This window comes from Rhinolophus hipposideros, assembly GCF_964194185.1.
Source record: "Rhinolophus hipposideros genome assembly, chromosome: 20".
In the NCBI taxonomy this organism is placed as follows: Eukaryota; Metazoa; Chordata; class Mammalia; order Chiroptera; family Rhinolophidae; genus Rhinolophus; species Rhinolophus hipposideros.
The window spans coordinates 14,769,587-14,786,095 of NC_138066.1; the positions used below are offsets into that span (position 1 = coordinate 14,769,587).

Genomic DNA, 16,509 nt, shown 5'->3' on the forward strand with positions numbered 1-16,509 from the left:
GTCCCTTCAGCGCTGCCTTCCAAAAGGAGCTTTTAACTTCCCCAAACATTTCATCAGTAACGTTCCATTTGGCCCTCATTACACTCCGTGAGGCAGGGAGGACAGTCATTACTGTTTCTATTTTACAGGTGATAACCAAGAGCCGCCAAAGAGGCTTATCCAGGTGACAGAATGGAAACTTTCTGCCCTGGAGTCCTCTCACAGCCCTCTTACAGCCTGCTTTTTAAAAAAAAAAAAAAATTCTGGGCGATCTGAGGGAGAAAAGTGGCCCAGGCCCAGAGGCCTGGAGTTTTTGGAAGGATACGTTCCCCCAAGACTTCCTTTTGAAGATCAGCTTCTGCAGAGCCACAGAGCCTGCCTACTGTGGTCAGAGTCTCTCAGATGCCACGGTGGCTGGGGGGGAGGGTGCAGCACGGGATAGGGAGCGGAAACCAGAGGCTTGGCACCAAAACCATGTAACTCCTTCAAGGGGTCTCAATTCTGACTCATTTGCAGGACAGATGGGCCATTGTCTGCAGTGAAACCACTGGCTCTGTTTTTTTGAGTCTCACTCCTAGGAGAGTTTGCCTCATGTAGGAGTTTGGTGTTAGAGGTGTGGTGGTTCCATGAAGGCACTTAAGAAAAACTAAAATCCAAATTAGAGAGGATACAGGCATGGCTCTCCTGCCATGATCTGATTCCATCTGTATCCTCTTTCTTCTTCTTCCTTTTTTTTTTTTTTTATGTTTGGGTGTACTTACTTTATTTTTCACTTTATTTTTTTCTATTTTTGTATTAGTTCTAGGTGCACAAAACAATGTAATAGTTAGACATTTATCATTTCCTGACACAGTGACAACCCTCCTTCCCCCCCCCCCATCCTCTTTCTTGAAGGGGCAGCTGGCGCCCCTCATGTGCTTGGTCACAGGACCTTGGGTAGTCATTACTTAAAAGCACCATTTATGGAGCACTGATTAGAATCCAGGCACCATGGGACGCACTTTGCATATCTTGTTTAATCTTCATCACAATACTTTTAGGAAGAAATTTTTATACCCATTTTAGGATGAGGAAGCTGACCACCTTAGGTTAACTTGCCCAAGGTCACATAGCTAAGAAGTGGTAGAGCCAGGATTCAAACCCAAGCCTATTTCATTCTAAAACCAATGTTCTTTGTACTATTTGGCTATGCACTATTGTTTTTTTCACCTGGGAAATTAGGGGTTCCTTTACAATATTTTATCCTCAGGTACTTTGCTCTGAGTACCTGAGACCAGAGGACAGGTTTTGATGGTCAGGAGAAATCTTAGTAACTGCCCCAATTCCCATTATCCTTAGCTTAGATGTCCCATCCCTTTTCCACACAAGGCCCTTGGGGAGACCCCCATTTTTGTTCTGCTAAGTATGGCCAAGGCCCTGTTCAGTTTCTCCTGACCTTGCCACATCAGTAGCTGCTTCTTAGTACCAATAAAATTGGATCCACCTGGTGTCTGCTCTGGTCTCAGTTTACCTAGACTGAGCAGGCATTCCTTTTTCTGCAAGTCTGCATGTGCCCTGCCCTCTAGTGGTTTTGGCTTGCAATGCAACAATGACATTGGGTTTAGCAAATCTTTCCTCTTAGAATTCTTTCCTTCCCTTGAGTAAGAAAGTCCTTGCCATGCTGGGAACTGGTGACTAAGATTTATAGGTCTATGACATCTTCCCTAATCTGAGCCCTGAAACAGTGGTTTTCAAACTTTCTGATGTACTTCTGATTGAGTAGTCTGGGATGAGACCCAGGAATCTGAATTTTTAACAAGCACTCCAGGTAATTCTGGTGCAGGCAGTCTTCAGGCCCCATCTTGAGATATCAGCTATAGTCCCAAATTTCCCCTGAATCCCAACCCAAGCACCCTTGAGCTTTGGGTAATCTGGGGCCAAATTAGACACTCCCCTTCACTAACCTCAATATTGAGTTTCCTGGAGGTCATGGTTTCGATAGTCAGGCAGGCTGCAGCTGCCCTGGCAGTCAGCCCATACCGAGTGAGGTTAGCCTGTACCGATCTGACAGGGAGAAAAGCGAAGAAAGCTAACATTTAGTGCTTGTGGACCAGTGGACCAGGCACAGAGCTAGGTGTTTTCAAACATAATCCTTTTTTAATCCCTGCAATAAACCATGAACTTATTATTCACTCTGTTTTGTAGATGAGGAAATTGAGGCTCAGAGATGTTAAGTATATTCATAAGCTCACAGCTGGTAAGAGCTGGAATTTGAATCTAAGTTTGTCTAACTTAGTGGTTCTAAACTGGGGGCGATTTTGGCCCCCAGGGACCATTTGGTAATGTCTGGAGAGGCTGTTGGTTGTTGTGGGGGTCAGGGTGTGTTGCTAATGGCATCTAGTGGGCCAGTGATGCTGGCCCCCACAGTAAGAAATTATCCAATCCAAAATGTCAATAATGCTGAGGTTGAGAAACGCTGGACCTAAACTCTGTGCTTTTGCCCGATAGGGTAGGATAGTGAGGGGATGGAGATTTAGCAGAACAAAATGGAGAAAGGCCTACCCCAAGGGCCTTGGGTGGGAAGGGATTGGGACATCTATGCGAAGGATAATGGGAATGGGTCAGCTGGTAAGATTTCTCTTCCTTCCAAGCTTGGCCAAGGCCCTGCTCAGTTTCTCCCAACCTTGCCAAGTCAGTCCTGGGAATTCACACTGAGCTTGTCCTGGAGTGACCCTGACTCCCAGCTCAGGGTTGGGGCAAAATATTTACCTAGGTCTTCCTGAAGGAGTTCCCAACCAAAGCCCCTGGTTCCTGGGGCTTTGCATTCTATCTTCAGCCCCTGGGAAGCTCCTCATTAGCTCCCTAGCTGTGGAGGGTGAGAATGTAAAAACTGGAGCAGCCAAGGACCAGGTGGCATCTAAGAACAATTGGAAGTGGAATGAATGAGAAAAGCCATGAGGTCCCTTAGCAGGCCCGTCTGGGGAATAGGGCAACTTGAGCAGGGAGTAGGGGGCAGCGGGCCTGGGGAGCAGGGTTCTGATCCCAAGAGGCTTGCTTTCCACAGCTATTCTTCTCCCCTAGGCTTGGTCTGCAGCTTCACTGGACTTTCCCCAGTACTTCTTCCTGGAGCCCCCACATACCCTCCAGCCTCCATTCTGGGCCTCCCCAATACTGGCCTCCCTTACTAGACCAGGGAAGGCGGGTGGGAGCTGACTGTACTGACAGGAAATACCTTTCGTTCCAAGCTCAGAACCTCTGGAGAACTAATCAGCAGAATGGGGGTGGGGAGGTCGGGGTCGGGTGGGGGCAGGTGGAGACAGTCTTGGAGTGACAGGGGAAAGTACATACAAGCAGGTCCCCATATTTGGGGTTCCATCTCTTTCCTTCCCTCCCCACGCATGGGGGGGGTGGGGGAATAAGGGGATGGAGTAGGGCAGGCCAGGAGGAAGATGTGGTAACAGCTGATTCGTCCCTTGAGGTCACACTTTCCACAATCAGCTGTTACTGGGGTGGAAGGCAGGAAGTTTCCTTAAAGGCACAATGTTCTGAACACGAGTTCAGAATTCTGGAGCTCCTAGGAACCACAGCAATCATTTGGCGGAGCCAGTGTTTAATACAGAAGGAATTATCTCACGCTCCAGGCTAATCCTTCTGGCTCATAAATTACCCTCACCCCCTATTTGGAGCCAATGGAAAGTCATGGATCCCTGCCTACGTGTATCTCTTCGGTGCAGGGTAGGGGGGGAGTGATGAGGTGGCGTGGATCCCAGACTTGCCCCTTTAAATAAGCAGTCCAGCTGCTTTTGCCAAGTCATTGGGTTCCTCTCAGATTTTTGCCCATCCCCCGCCCCTATAGACTCTGATTGGACCCTGGGAAAGGAGCCGCCTCCTCATTGGTCTCTACCTTTGCAATCTCTTCCCTAAGTAAGGCCTGAGTCCGTGAAAAAATTCTGGAGGGCGGGACAGAATGGGGGTATTAGGTATTGGATGGGCTTGCCGACCATTTGTGCTTTGACACGGCCCGTCCCCTAGTTTCTGACCTCAAGTCTTCCTTCTATCCTCAGGTGAAGACTGTGCCATGAAATCTTTTGTTAGGAAGCGTCTCTGTCTGCGACTGGGACATCTCCGAGTAAAGAAAAGCCTCCTGATCAGGAAGCTCCACCAACCCCAGGACGGGTGGACTAGATCTCTCCAGTGAACGCTGGGGCTAGGCGAGGTGGGCAGTCCTCCCTCCCCCTAGAGCTCTCAGGAGTTCTCATTCTGTGGCAGGGTCGGCTGCCCTGGGGGCTGATTCAGTTCTGCTCACTCCTGCTGCTTCGCCTGTTCCACCTTTCCTTAGGGAGTTATCGCCTCCTGTAGAGGTTAGCAAATCCGTGTGGGGGTTGTCTAAAAGAAGCACTCACGGCTTCCAAAAGGAGGGGCTGTAGCCCTTTAAGGACTTCGCCGGGAGGGTTTCAGAGATGAGTTTAAAAATGCCAACTCACAGAGCGCGCTGGATTCTGGGAACAGGTGTCAGATGGAGAACTACATTGACCAGTATGCAGTGCAAACACACTCGCCTTTACTTCCTTCTGCCCTTTAGGACTCTGGTCTGACGTAGAACTTTTCCAAGCAAGTAGCCTAAGTGGAAGGCTGAGCCACACCTTTTCACCTATTGGCCAACTCGTGAGGTGGTAGGCGTAGCTCAGTGCCACTCCACTAAGCAAAGGGGTGGCCTCCTTGCCAATCAGAACTAAGACGGCCGGAGAGGCGGGACCAGGGTGAAGAGCTGGCGCCCCCGAGTGGGTGTGGTCACGCTGCCCACCAGTTGGCGGTGATTGGCCCTGGGAGGTGCAATCGCAACTTGTGCGTCACGACGCCGCCAGCTGATCGGAGACTGGAGCCGGTGTGTGCTGGGCGCTGGGAAGAGACCGCCGCCGGCCTTGGGGAACGGACGCACTGATTTGGTCTCCTACCCTCAGCATCCCCCCATGCACACACCCAGCACCAGGTGGGTGTGAGCTGGAGTCCTGACGGCACAGCAGAGAAGCGTGCTAACGGGGTAATGGGGGCAAGTAGGGTCCTGGCGGCCACACCCTGCCCTTCCGGGGGAGGGGAGAGGGGGCGGTGGGGGGTAGGAGCACTCCAGGGGAGAGGGGCCTGGCCTGGCTGGAGTAGTGTGTCAGGAGGTTTTAAAAGAGTCCAGGACAGGAGTCGTGGGGGAAGGTCTTGCGGAGTGGCTGGGAAGAAGATGAGGGGCCGGAGGGCTTGGGGCGGGTAACCTCGGTGCCCCCTGGTCTGTGGATACGGGAGCCGGCCACCCAAACGGGAGGATTTGGACAGGGCTGGTAGTGGTAGAGGTGCTTTGACTACTGGCACTCACTCCCTAGGTCAGGGCCAGCTGAACGCCCTGGCAGGGAAGGGGTCTCTGGGCGGGCCGGCCCTTCCTCTCATTCCCTCCAGGGGATGTTATGTAAGGGGGGAGGGGAGGGGAGTAGGGGGCGGCGGTGCGGGGGCCTTATGCAACCCAGAGGTTAGGATTTCACCGCGGTTGGTGGAGGGAGCGGGCAGGAGGAGGGCCTGGAAACTCTACCCCCCCCCCCCAAGCCTAAGTAGCCGTCTTGGGCCAGAGAGAAGGTCACCTCTGCACCTCCCCCAAGCTTGTCCGGTGGTGGGGCCCCTAGCCCAGACCTGGCCCTGACCGCCTGGGAGGCCGGCTGGCTGGGTGGGGCGCCTGGGTTAGTCATCACTGGGCTCCTTCTCTCCCCACCTCTCGGCCAACTCTTAGCCCCTCCCCATGGCCTCGGCCAGGCTGTCGCCCCCACCTCTCTTCAGCCCTAGTTGCAGCCTCCAACTCATTTGGCCTGTCATCCTGGCTGTCAGACTGAGCTGAAAGCTGTCAGGGTGCCAAAGGGTTGATGGAGCAGCTGGTCAGAGGGTCAGTGCCCTGGACCCACCCCGCCTCACAGCCAAGGGCACCTGCTTGGCACAGACTCTCAGCAGCGGCTGAGTGCTGGGGACTGACCAGAGCCGGCTCAGACAGAGGGGAATAGGAGGGAGTTGGGACTGGTCACCTGGGAGAAGGAAGGTACCATAAAGTTCATGCTTCCCAAGAGGGTTTTGTAGTTTGAAAACCTCCCACCCCAACCCTAGTCTTTCTTACTCTCTTGAGCATAGAAATCTGAAGGCAAGACCACCTCGGCCCCTCCCATTGTCATGGGCCATGCCCTGGGCCTGAGTGTCAGCACAGACCCGCCCTCCCCTAGCTTATAGCCCCCAAGCCTGCCACGCCCCCAGCCCCCTCCTTGGGCCATGCTGCAGGGCCGGGCTTTTCCTGCTGATTCATGCGTTGGAACTGTGGAGGCGGGGCTTGGAACTTGGAACAAAGTTCAGACATGGAGGGGCAGGCAGACAGCCTGGAATTCATACCAGATGTACCCGGAATGCGCAAGCGGAATGCCTGGCATTTGAGAATCCTGGGGAGGCTGCCCAACCACCCTGCCCAATCTTTCTCCCCTCCAGCCTCTGGTCCCCTGTCCTCTCCTCACAGTCTCAGGAGCCTCTCCTGACCTTCCAAACTCTAGACCTCCTCCCTTCCTCCTCTCTTCCCCAGATATAGGCCCCTGAAACCTTTCTTCCAGCTGAACTTCTTGGGAACAAGTCAGTTGGGCTGATCACTGAACTCATATTTCTGGACCTAAGATACAACTCATCTAGTATATGGGCGACAGATGGGTGTATTCAGGGTCCCAGGTCCTGCCTTCTCTGAATGCTGAGTAGGCTGCTCACTCCCTGCCCTCCCCGGGGTAGCCGGGGCAAGGAGGGTAAGAGCAGGCCTGGGTTTCTACAGCATTCAGTTCTGGAAAGAGGAGCAAGGGAACTATGTTTAGAGCTGCCTCTTCTCACTGAAGTTAACAGCTCCTGCAGGCTCAGGTCAGAGCCAAGAACCCTTCATTAGAAGACTGAGTATCTGCTGGGGCTGGACTTAGATGGCCAGTGGGACAGTGTCCCTGTGACATGGCCCTGCTCAGGTCTTTCCCATTTTTCTTCCCTTTCCCTTTAGGATCCTGTACCTCCCACACTCTCACCTGGCTGAGCCGCAGTAGTTCTTCAGTGGCAAGCTTTATGTCCTGACCCAGCTAAAGCTGCCAGTTGAAGAACTGTTGCCCTCTGCCCCTGGCTTCGAGGGGGAGGAAGAAGAGGAAGAAGAGAAGGTGGTGCTTTCCCCCTCATCTTGAAGGTGACAGAACTGGGGCTGGGAAGGTCTGAACAGCAGGAGTAATGATACCTTTTCGGGAATGGGAGCCCTGTTCAGTTGGAGAGCCTTCCCCCCCATTGGACCAGCAAGAGAGAACAATTTTAGATTAGAAAACCTGGCTGAACTAGGGAATAGATGGGTCTGACTACCCAAGGTTAGTTGGTCTTTGTATGACAATGGGAACAAGTAGAGCAAAGAAAACCCTGTCTACTCCTTTACCCATATATCTTTCTTGACCCTCCTTCCTTGTGCCCCATTCTTTCCACTCGCCTTTCCAGATGAGGTCCAGAAGTTTCCTCTCAGGAAAAAGGTCAGACTGAAGTGCTCATCTGAGTAGTCACCCCTCTGCTCTTACGTTTCCCTGCATTTTCATAGACTGGCTCAGACTCTTGATTCAGGGATACTCATCTGTATGTGAAACCGTCATAGACCTCCCGTCTCAGCTTTCTCCATCTACCTGTGCAATTGGGAATCACCCAGTTGAGTATGCATGAGGGAATCAGAAACCCATTTGTGTAGATTTAGAGCTTGAGATGGGAACAAAACAGCTTTTCACATAAGCTATTGTCTCTACCCCATCTCTGACCATAACCCTAGGAACTGGGGCGAGGGAGGGCTGGAAGGAGGGGCTAGTAGGAACTCAGTCTGATTTCCCACCATGCAAAGGTGGCCCCAGGCTTCCCTTGCCACCCAAAATAGGACTGCGGCTCCTGATGGCGTTCCAGCTACCATGGCTCTCTTTATTTCCTCACTTCACTTTCCAGGATCGTGTGTGAAACTCAGCTCAGGCCTGTGCAGGCAGGAAATTCTCCCCTCCAGCACCAGGAGAGCTAAATTGTGGAATATGGTCCCCACTGGGGAATCAGGCAGTGTATACCTGCCACTTCCAGCTCTTGATCCAACCTCACTCTTAGGCTCAGGCTCTGGTATGGTTCAGCCTTGGTCCAGTCTCTCTGCCTGAGAAGGTGGCCACGTTCAGGGACTACAAGAAGCTGTTTGTTCTATTTTGGGGGAGGAGGTATACAGGGAGCTGGGTCTTATTCCCCATTTATGAGAAACTGAAAGATTCAGAAGAGAGAAGACCATTGAACCCAGCTTTTCTGCAGCCTAAGCTGAATGTGTGTGGGACTGCTTTCAAAGGGGGAGGGTAGACTGAGTCCACTCATAGGCCACAACAAAGACCACTCTGTCCCTGGATATTGCTTCCATCCTTTCTTCCCCTCCTCGCTTCACTAGCCAGTGTCTCCCTCCAACCCTGGGTGTGTGGCTCTGCCATCCTCACCTATCATGGAGCAGAGATGAGGAAATGCAGCCTGGGAACACAGGCAGGCAGAAGACCAGTGAAGGACAAGGCCTGGAGAGCACAGGGCCCTGTCTGGGCACCCTGCAGAGGAGGCCCATAAAGGCCATGAGCACCCCAGGAGGAGGAGAGGACAGCCAACCTTCATCAAGGACAAGCTTCCAGCCATCTTCTTCATCATTTCTCTCCAGTCTTTCCATCTCCCTCAGAGATGTGGGACCATATTAAAGTGTCCTGTGGCCTCATCCTCCTACTTCCACCTCTCATGCACCCTGAATTTCTCATGCACCCTGAAATTTTTATATAAGCAGCTTCAAGGAGCAAGAGCCAGCTGTGAAAGGACCTATACAGGAAATTCATAAAAGAAATTCAAATGGATAAAACCATGAAAAAAGTGCTTCATTAGTAATTAAAGAGTCAAATACAGGGGGGCGGCCGGTTAGCTCAATTAGTTAGAGTGCAATGCTTGTAACTCCAGGGTTGCTGGCTCGATCCCCGCGTGGGGCCAGTGTGAGCTGCACTGATAACAACTAGATTGAAACAATTACTTGACTTGGAGCTGATGGGTCCTGGAAAAATACACTTAAAAAATAAAAGTTTAAAAAGCATTAAAAAAAAGTCAAATACAACTATGCATTTTTCCCAAAGCAAGCTATAACAGAAAAAATAAGACCCAGTTACTAGCAAAGAAATACTAAAATACAGTGCATATGCACATAGAAATTGGTACAGCCTTCCTGGAGGTTGGTTTGGTAATATGTGTCAAACATTACCTTGACCTTTGACCTAGTAATTCTACATTTGGGAACTTATCCTAAGAGAATAATGAAAGAGTTATAAGATGTTCATGTCAGCATTGCGATAGAGAAAAAAAAATAGAAGCAACTCTATGATTGGGAATTCATTTCTGCTATAATGAAAATTTGCAACGGGATTGCTTATGTAAATTATTGTATATCCAGCCAGAGGGTGGAGTACTGCCCAGCCATTCAAAGTCATGTAGAAGAACATTTGACTGGAAAGAAAAATGCTCTTTGAATATTAAAAAAGTTATAAAAATAGTGTATGTGATCTCAATTTTGTTTTTTAAGATATAGGTATATACGAGTTGTATACATAAAACAGATCAAGATTGAGGACATACTCCAAAATGTTGATAATAGTGGTTATCTTGGAATAAGGTGGTGACATAAGGTAATTGTAATTTTCCTCAAGTTTATTTTTGTGTAACTTGCAAGTTTTCTACATTTATTGTGCATGGCTTTCACATAACAAAATTTAAAAGAATCGCTGTATATTGTTTTTTTAAAAACGTTTGGAGAGGTGGCTGTGAAAGAATGAAGGGATGCCCCTAGCCCCATGGACTTAATGGGGTTTTGGTGGAGAAAGGGGGTTGTGAGAGTGTTTGGTGGAACACTTAGTGGTTTATGAAGTTCATTCTTTGGAAGTAGCTGAAATCCACCCTCTCCATGTTCAGGAAATGGCAGTCTGAATTGCTGGCTGTCAGCCAGCTAAAGAAGTATGGAGTGGAGTAAGACAAGGAAAACAGTAAAAACCAATCTCTTCAGGAAATGGGTTGGGGGAAGTATTTTCCTCTCTAGGATGAAAGATGCTAGAATCCTAACAGTCACGCTGCTGAAAGCATGATGGGTCTTTGTTTTTCTCTTTGATTTTGGTCCAACCTTGAGGTGACCCCGTGTGACCTCTCCTGGTCTCCTCAAGTTGGAAGGGATACCCCACAGGTACCATGGTGGGGGCGGGGGATGCTTTCCAAGACTAGTGCTGAGTGGGTCCCTTTGCCTCGCCTTCCTAATAATGAGGCAGTAATCCCCAGTGGGTCGCTTCTCCGGACTGGAGCTGTTCCGGTTGAGAGGTACTATATACGGGGGCAGGAATCCTGGAATTACGTGGTTGCTGGGATGTGCTAAAGGTCTGGAAAACTCGAAGGGGTGGCTCCAAGGAAGTGAGGTGCCCTCTCCTCTCCCACAAGTGAGACGAGGTGGGGGGCGGCGAGCAGCAGTGCGTTGGCGAGGTTTAAACAAGTTAGGCAAGCGTTTGCCCTGGCCTCTAACTTCAGGTCTGTGTGGGTGTGGTGGGAGGGATGACCAGCAGGTGAGAGGTTAGAGTAGGGAAAGTGGTGAAAGTTAGTGGGGGCGGGGCCTCTGGGAATGTCAGGTGAGATTAGTGACCTATTTCTGGAGCTCCGAGGGGTTCAGGACAGGCAGTTGAGGTAGACCCCTATCGACCTGAGCTCCCTGCATTGCCTGGTCGTCGGGAACTCCCAATTCTCCGTCCGTCGCTAAGGCGGGACGCGATCGGTTGCTGTGGCTCCTGGGGCGGTGGCCACACGGCTGCTCCAATCACCGCCCAGCCAAGGGATGGGGGCGTGGACGAGCCCTGCAAAAGTTACTGCAGATTCCAAAGGCGGCGCCGGCGAGGTATCCCAGAGACCCAGACCTGCAGGGAAGCGGGCTCACAGTCGCCGTCCGCAACGCGCGTTGGATGCGTCGGGACCCGGAGCAGCGTAGGGGCCCAAGGGACCCATCCGGACCTAGCCCGCCAGCCAAGCCATGGCGCCCTCCGGTCTCCTCGTGACCGGAGCCTCCTTCGCCGCCTTCCGGGGGATGCACTGGGGGCTACAGCTGCTGCCCACGCCAAGATCCGCTGCTCAGGACCGTTGGAAGTGGCGGAACATTTGTGTCTCCCTGGTGCACAGCCTGCTCACAGGGACCGGGGCGCTGCTCGGGTGCGGGGCTTAGAGGTTCGGGAGGTGGATGGGTGAGGGTGAGGGGTGGAAGGCTAACATTTGAAGACCTGGCAGACACCTTTAAGATTAATGCGAGACCTTGAGAGTCAGAGGCTGAGGTGAGGGTGTGGGTGGGTGGGTGGGAGTTCACAGCAAGAGAGTGGGCTCCCGGTCTGCATAACGCTGACCGCGGCTCCCCCCATCTCCTCCAGGCTGTCGCTGTACCCTCAGATGGCCGCCGACCCCATTCATGGCCACCCGCCCTGGGCCCTGGTGCTGGTGGCTATATCTGTGGGTGAGTCTGCAGGGAAGGCTGGGCCGGTTTGTGCGTGAGGGGCAACCTTCCAACAGTAATTACAGGTCCCCTTCTGGCAGTTTTACCGAGGGAAACTACAGAACTGGAAAGGGAATGGAGATTCTCTTCCAGGCTGTATATCAGCTTGAGGGAAGCCTACTGTCCCCCTACCCCTTGCCCACAGGTTATTTCCTGGCTGATGGAGCTGACATGCTGTGGAACCAGACCGTGGGCCAGGCCTGGGAACTTCTCTGTCACCATTTGGTGGTGAGACTCAGGGAGAGGGGAGACAGAAAGGAATGTGTGCCCAGACCAAGGACCCCAGTCTCTCATCAGCTTGCTGTCCTGTGACTTCCCAGAGTGTCCCTGACTCCCCTGGCACATGATCCTCCCAACCTTGGGCTGAACTGGGGGGAGGGGATTGACTGCTGGCCACAGCTGGGAGTCTGAGCACTGCCTCAGGAGTTTGGGTTCCCACAGGTGTGTCCAGTCAATTGCAGAAACGTTGAATATGGAGCTTTTCTGAGAAGGAGGAGCCACAGTATTGGGAATGGGGATGGGGCATGAAAGGCCAGGAATAGAAGTTAGGGGGGTACTATGCAGATGCTGCAGCTCCAGAGGAGACAGCTTCTGGGGCAAAGACTGTTTCCATCCTAGGGAAGGATTGTTTCAAAGCCATTCAGGCCCCTGATATAAGGGTAAGCATAATGGTTGGGTGTTTTTTGGGAGGAAGGCATGCCAGAAAATACTTGGGAGCCCCTCTCTTAAGGACCAGGATATTGGGACATGATGAGTAGTAGGTCTTAAAAGGTCCTCTGACTTTTGACCCTGGCTCCCCAGGTAGTGAGCTGCCTCAGCACTGCCATTCTGTCCAGCCACTATGTGGGCTTCTCTGTGGTGTCTCTGCTCCTGGAGCTGAACTCCGTCTGCCTGCACCTAAGAAAGTTGCTGCTGCTGTCTCGACAGGCCCCATCCTTGGCCTTCAGTGTAGCCAGCTGGTCCACCCTGGCCACCCTGGCCCTCTTCCGCCTGATACCACTGGGGTGGATGAGTCTGTGGTTGATCCGGCAGCACCACCACGTGCCTCCGGCTCTGGTTGTTCTTGGGGGAACTGGGCTGGTCACTGTGGGTACCATGAGCGTCATACTGGGGGTCCGTATTTTGGTTAGTGATGTCCTGAGGTCTCAGCCCCATTCATCTATCCCTGGTCACAAGGAAACCAGAAATACCAGGACATGTTGTGATGGTGAGCCTGTCCTTAGGGCTGATCCCACTCTCAGCTTGAAAGACTAGAGAGAAGCCTCAGGTTCCTCTTCTGCCAGTCTTGAAGGAGGTAAGACCAGGAAAAGAAGATGGTGGTCTTCAATGCACAACCCCCAACTAGTGGAAGGACTGGACTGGATTTTCAGGATCTCGGTTCTTCTTCCAGCTAACTCACACCTCTCCCCCATTCCTAGGATCTCAGAATAAATGCTAATGTTCATGGGTAGGAATCTGGGCTATTGTTCACTGAATTTCATCATCAGATGACTATCCTTTGCAGCAAACTAACTCAAAAGATACAGCCAGTAAGCTACCAGTACGGGTGGCAGAAGGCATGAAACTGGACAAAACTGCCAAGGAAACAGTTTTTTTACTTTGCTTTAGATGAGGAAAGGTGAAGTCTTACTAGGATCCAAGAAATCTGGTATGGAGTGGGTGAGGTCAGAGAAACCTCACCTATGACCAAATTCTGGCAGTGGGAGGAGAATACAACAGGTGCTTTCTGTAGCCACTTGATATGTAGACATAACAGTTGCCAAGAGACCGAGGAACCTGGGCCATAGTGATTGTTGCTACCTGGTTCTCATAGCCCCATTGTTGTGTTTGTACTTAACCCTAATCCTTCTGTGTCTATCATCTGCCTTTTTATATATATTTTTAAACACAATTTGGTTATTGGCATTTTTTAAAAAAGATTTTTGTATTGGGGGAGGGGAACAGGACTTTATTGGGGAACAGTGTGTACTTCCAGGACTTTTTTCCAAGTCAAGTTGTTGTCCTTTCAATTTTAGTTGTGGAGGGTGCCGTTCAGCTTCAAGTTGTTGTCCTTTCAGTCTTAGTTGTGGAGGGCGCAGCTCAGCTCCAGTTGCCATTTCTAGTTGCAGAGGGCACAGCTCACCATCCCTTTCAGGAGTCGAACTGGCAATCTTGTGGTTGAGAGGACGCACTCCAACCAACTGAGCCATCTGGGAGCTCAGTGGCAGCTCAGCTCAAGATGCCCGTGTTCAATCTTAGTTGCAGGGGGCAGAGCCCACCACCATCCCTGCGGGACTCCAGGAATTTAACTGGCAGCCTTGTGGTTGAGAGCCCACTGGCCCAAGTGGGAATCGAACCAGCAGCCATCGGAGTTAGGAGCATGGAGCTCTAACCACCTGAGCCACCGGGCCGGCCCGCCTTTTTGTATTTTTTAGTATCTTCTGACCTTTTTAAAGAAAATGCATATTCTTAGAGACATGAACATGGAGATAGGTCTGTCTTCTTAAGACAGTACTAAAGTCCAGAACCGTAATAAGGACTCAAACACCCATTCTGGATGTGCAGTGTAGGGTCTTCCCAGGCACAGGTTTTCATGGAAGAATGAAACAGGGGCAGAAGCATTTGAGGGAAGGCTTCCATTTGGCTACAGAGGGATTAAGGAATATCTGACTCTCTTCTGGGAGTCATTCACAAGCTCTCCTTTCTCCCCTGCTGCTTCTGCTGATTTATTTTTCCTATTGCACAAGACCCCTCCCTTCTTCAGACAGACCATCCAGGTTATGGGAAGTGTAGAATGGATTAAGGTTGCTATTCTACTAAACAATTGACAGAGAACGGTAACCCATAGTGACCCACAGAAAAGATACATGAGCAAAAGGAAGAGACAGCAAGATTTTTTTAAAAATCCTGCCAAAAAGCTGAGCTAGAGAAAGGCAAAGGGGGTGTTAGAGACAGACATATACATAGATTGAGGGACAGATAGAAAGGGAAGGATTAGTTGCATAGAAGAGACAGAAGCAAAGAGAGATGGAGTGCAAGACAGACTCCTTGGCAGAACTATCAAGAAAGATGGTTATGGAAGCTGAGGGAAATCAAAATCATAGAATTGGTAAAATGGTCATACAGAGAACCAAAGAAAAGAAAAAGAAATAAAAGCTGACAGAAAGGGACCCCAAGGGTGGAAGGCACAGAGAGTCTAGACAGTAATTTAGTGAGAGTGAGTGACAAGAAACAACGACCAGACTCACAAGAGATGGAGGTAATAAGTGGCAGACTGAGAGACTATCAGAGAAAGAGAAAAGAGAGGTGGAAGGAGATGGGGGTGGGGAGGGATTCATCAGGGGAGCTGATAAGCGGAACAGCAGAAGGTGGAGGAAGCAGTCAACGGAAAGATTTATTGACAGAAAAAGAAAGCAGGAAATATGTGGAGTTGGAGACAGGCAAAAACACAAAGGACAAGCAGCTAAAGAGCAAAACACAAAAACAGAGACTGACAGGAACTGATAGGCAGAGCCTGGTAGGAAAATGAGGAAAAGTCAGAATGAGGGATGTACATTGAGATAGAAGAATGGACAAAGGGACTGTGGAGAATCACAGAGAGGGGGCGGAGAGAATGAGTAAATAAACATCCAAAGGAAGGTACAAGAAAAAGAAGGTAACGCAGAGAAGGAGAGAGAAAAATAATAATAAACATAGGGGGGGAATGAGAGAGGGATTATGAGAGATCCCCATAATAGAGTCATTAAAAACCAAGGTGTAAAGGGGGAAAATAACAAATAGAAAGTGAGGAGAAACTGTGACAGTTGGAAGTAAACACAGGCAGAGAAGAAGAGCAGAGGGTTTAAACATAATCAGACTAAAAGCATATGCAAAGGTGTGGAAGTTGAGATACAGAAACAAAGTAGAATTCTGTCAGCGCATTTGTCCTTCATAGAAGTAGTATCTTCAAAACTCTTCACTGGATGCCTTTATTAATAAAAACCTTACTTTGAGTTTTCAAAGAAAATAAAATATGACAAACCCATGGGAGGAATCTGTTCCCTAAGTAATTTTTAATGTCAACATTGATTCATCCCAAGCTTTACACCTTTTCTTCTGCCACTGTCATAAATTCATGCTCCAGGGGAGTACCCCTGTTGGTCATACTTGATAGTATTTATGAAGGGTGCCAGAGAACTTGACCATCCAGGAAATCTGGCTGTTTCTCTGAGTTAACTATTAAAACCCATACAGGAAGGGTCAGATTAGCTACTTACTGGTGAGGGTAGGACATAAGTGGATACCTGAAGAATTTGGGATCACACCCAAATTTCCATTGTGGTGAACCAGTGAAACTTCAAGAAAGCAAGACTGGATAGTAATTATAATTGACTAAGTAACATCTCATCAACTAGACCAGTTACAGTGTGGACCAAACATAGATGATGAGAATCAGAGAACCATGGTCAAGTAGGACCTTAGAAAACAGAAGCTAAAAAATGCAGAGGTTGACAGATGCTACATTTGGTACAATAAGTTGGGTCACCATGACAGTGCGTCGTCATACCTCACCCCCCAGTACAGCAGTCCTCAAGACTGATTCCATGCCTACCAAGCTACTGGCAGATGAAGGAGCACAGAAGAGGGGCTTTCCTGCATGGGGGAACATATCTTATGGTCTCAGAACACTATCCTGATCATAAATTAATAAATTGCTATGCAAATAATTGCATCAGTCTTCTGTGAGTGTTGTTTACATTGAGTCATTTTTTTTGGCTACGTTGGTGTCCTGATTTATAGTGAAGTGCTGGCTTGTGGAAGCTTTGTTATGGGAAGATCACGTGGTACTAACTTTTGACCTGCAAAGCCCTAAAGTGTTCTAAGATCCTCTGCTATCCGAAAGCAAGCCCAGGGGGCGTTTGGTTAGCTCAGTTGGTTGGAGTGTGGTGCTGGTGGCACCAAGGTTGCTGGTTTGA

General features: G+C 50.1%; 1 protein-coding gene and 1 long non-coding RNA gene across 2 annotated transcripts; both read left to right on the forward strand.

The window, feature by feature from the left end:
* The first annotated feature begins 4,829 nt into the window (after positions 1-4,829).
* LOC308488665 lies at positions 4,830-9,549 on the forward strand. The gene is made up of 3 exons (XR_013991923.1): positions 4,830-4,948; positions 7,001-7,349; positions 7,474-9,549. It is a non-coding gene; the product is annotated as an uncharacterized lncRNA (long non-coding RNA).
* A 1,143-nt stretch (positions 9,550-10,692) lies between these two features.
* TLCD2 (TLC domain containing 2) lies at positions 10,693-16,263 on the forward strand. Its single transcript, XM_081027974.1, has 4 exons — positions 10,693-11,241; positions 11,454-11,536; positions 11,721-11,803; positions 12,377-16,263. The coding sequence occupies exons 1-4, from the start codon at positions 11,066-11,068 to the stop codon at positions 12,827-12,829; spliced, it is 795 nt and encodes a 264-aa protein (XP_080884100.1). The 5' UTR covers positions 10,693-11,065; the 3' UTR covers positions 12,830-16,263.
* The last annotated feature ends 246 nt before the right edge of the window (positions 16,264-16,509 follow it).

Coding starts and splice junctions, on each gene's coding strand:
- TLCD2 (XM_081027974.1), top strand. CDS start 11,066: ATGGCGCCCTCCGGTCTCCTCGTGACCGGAGCCTCCTTCGCCGCCTTC. Junction 11,537..11,720: donor GCTGGTGGCTATATCTGTGG/GTGAGTCTGCAG, acceptor CCTTGCCCACAG/GTTATTTCCTGGCTGATGGA. Junction 11,804..12,376: donor TTCTCTGTCACCATTTGGTG/GTGAGACTCAGG, acceptor CTGGCTCCCCAG/GTAGTGAGCTGCCTCAGCAC.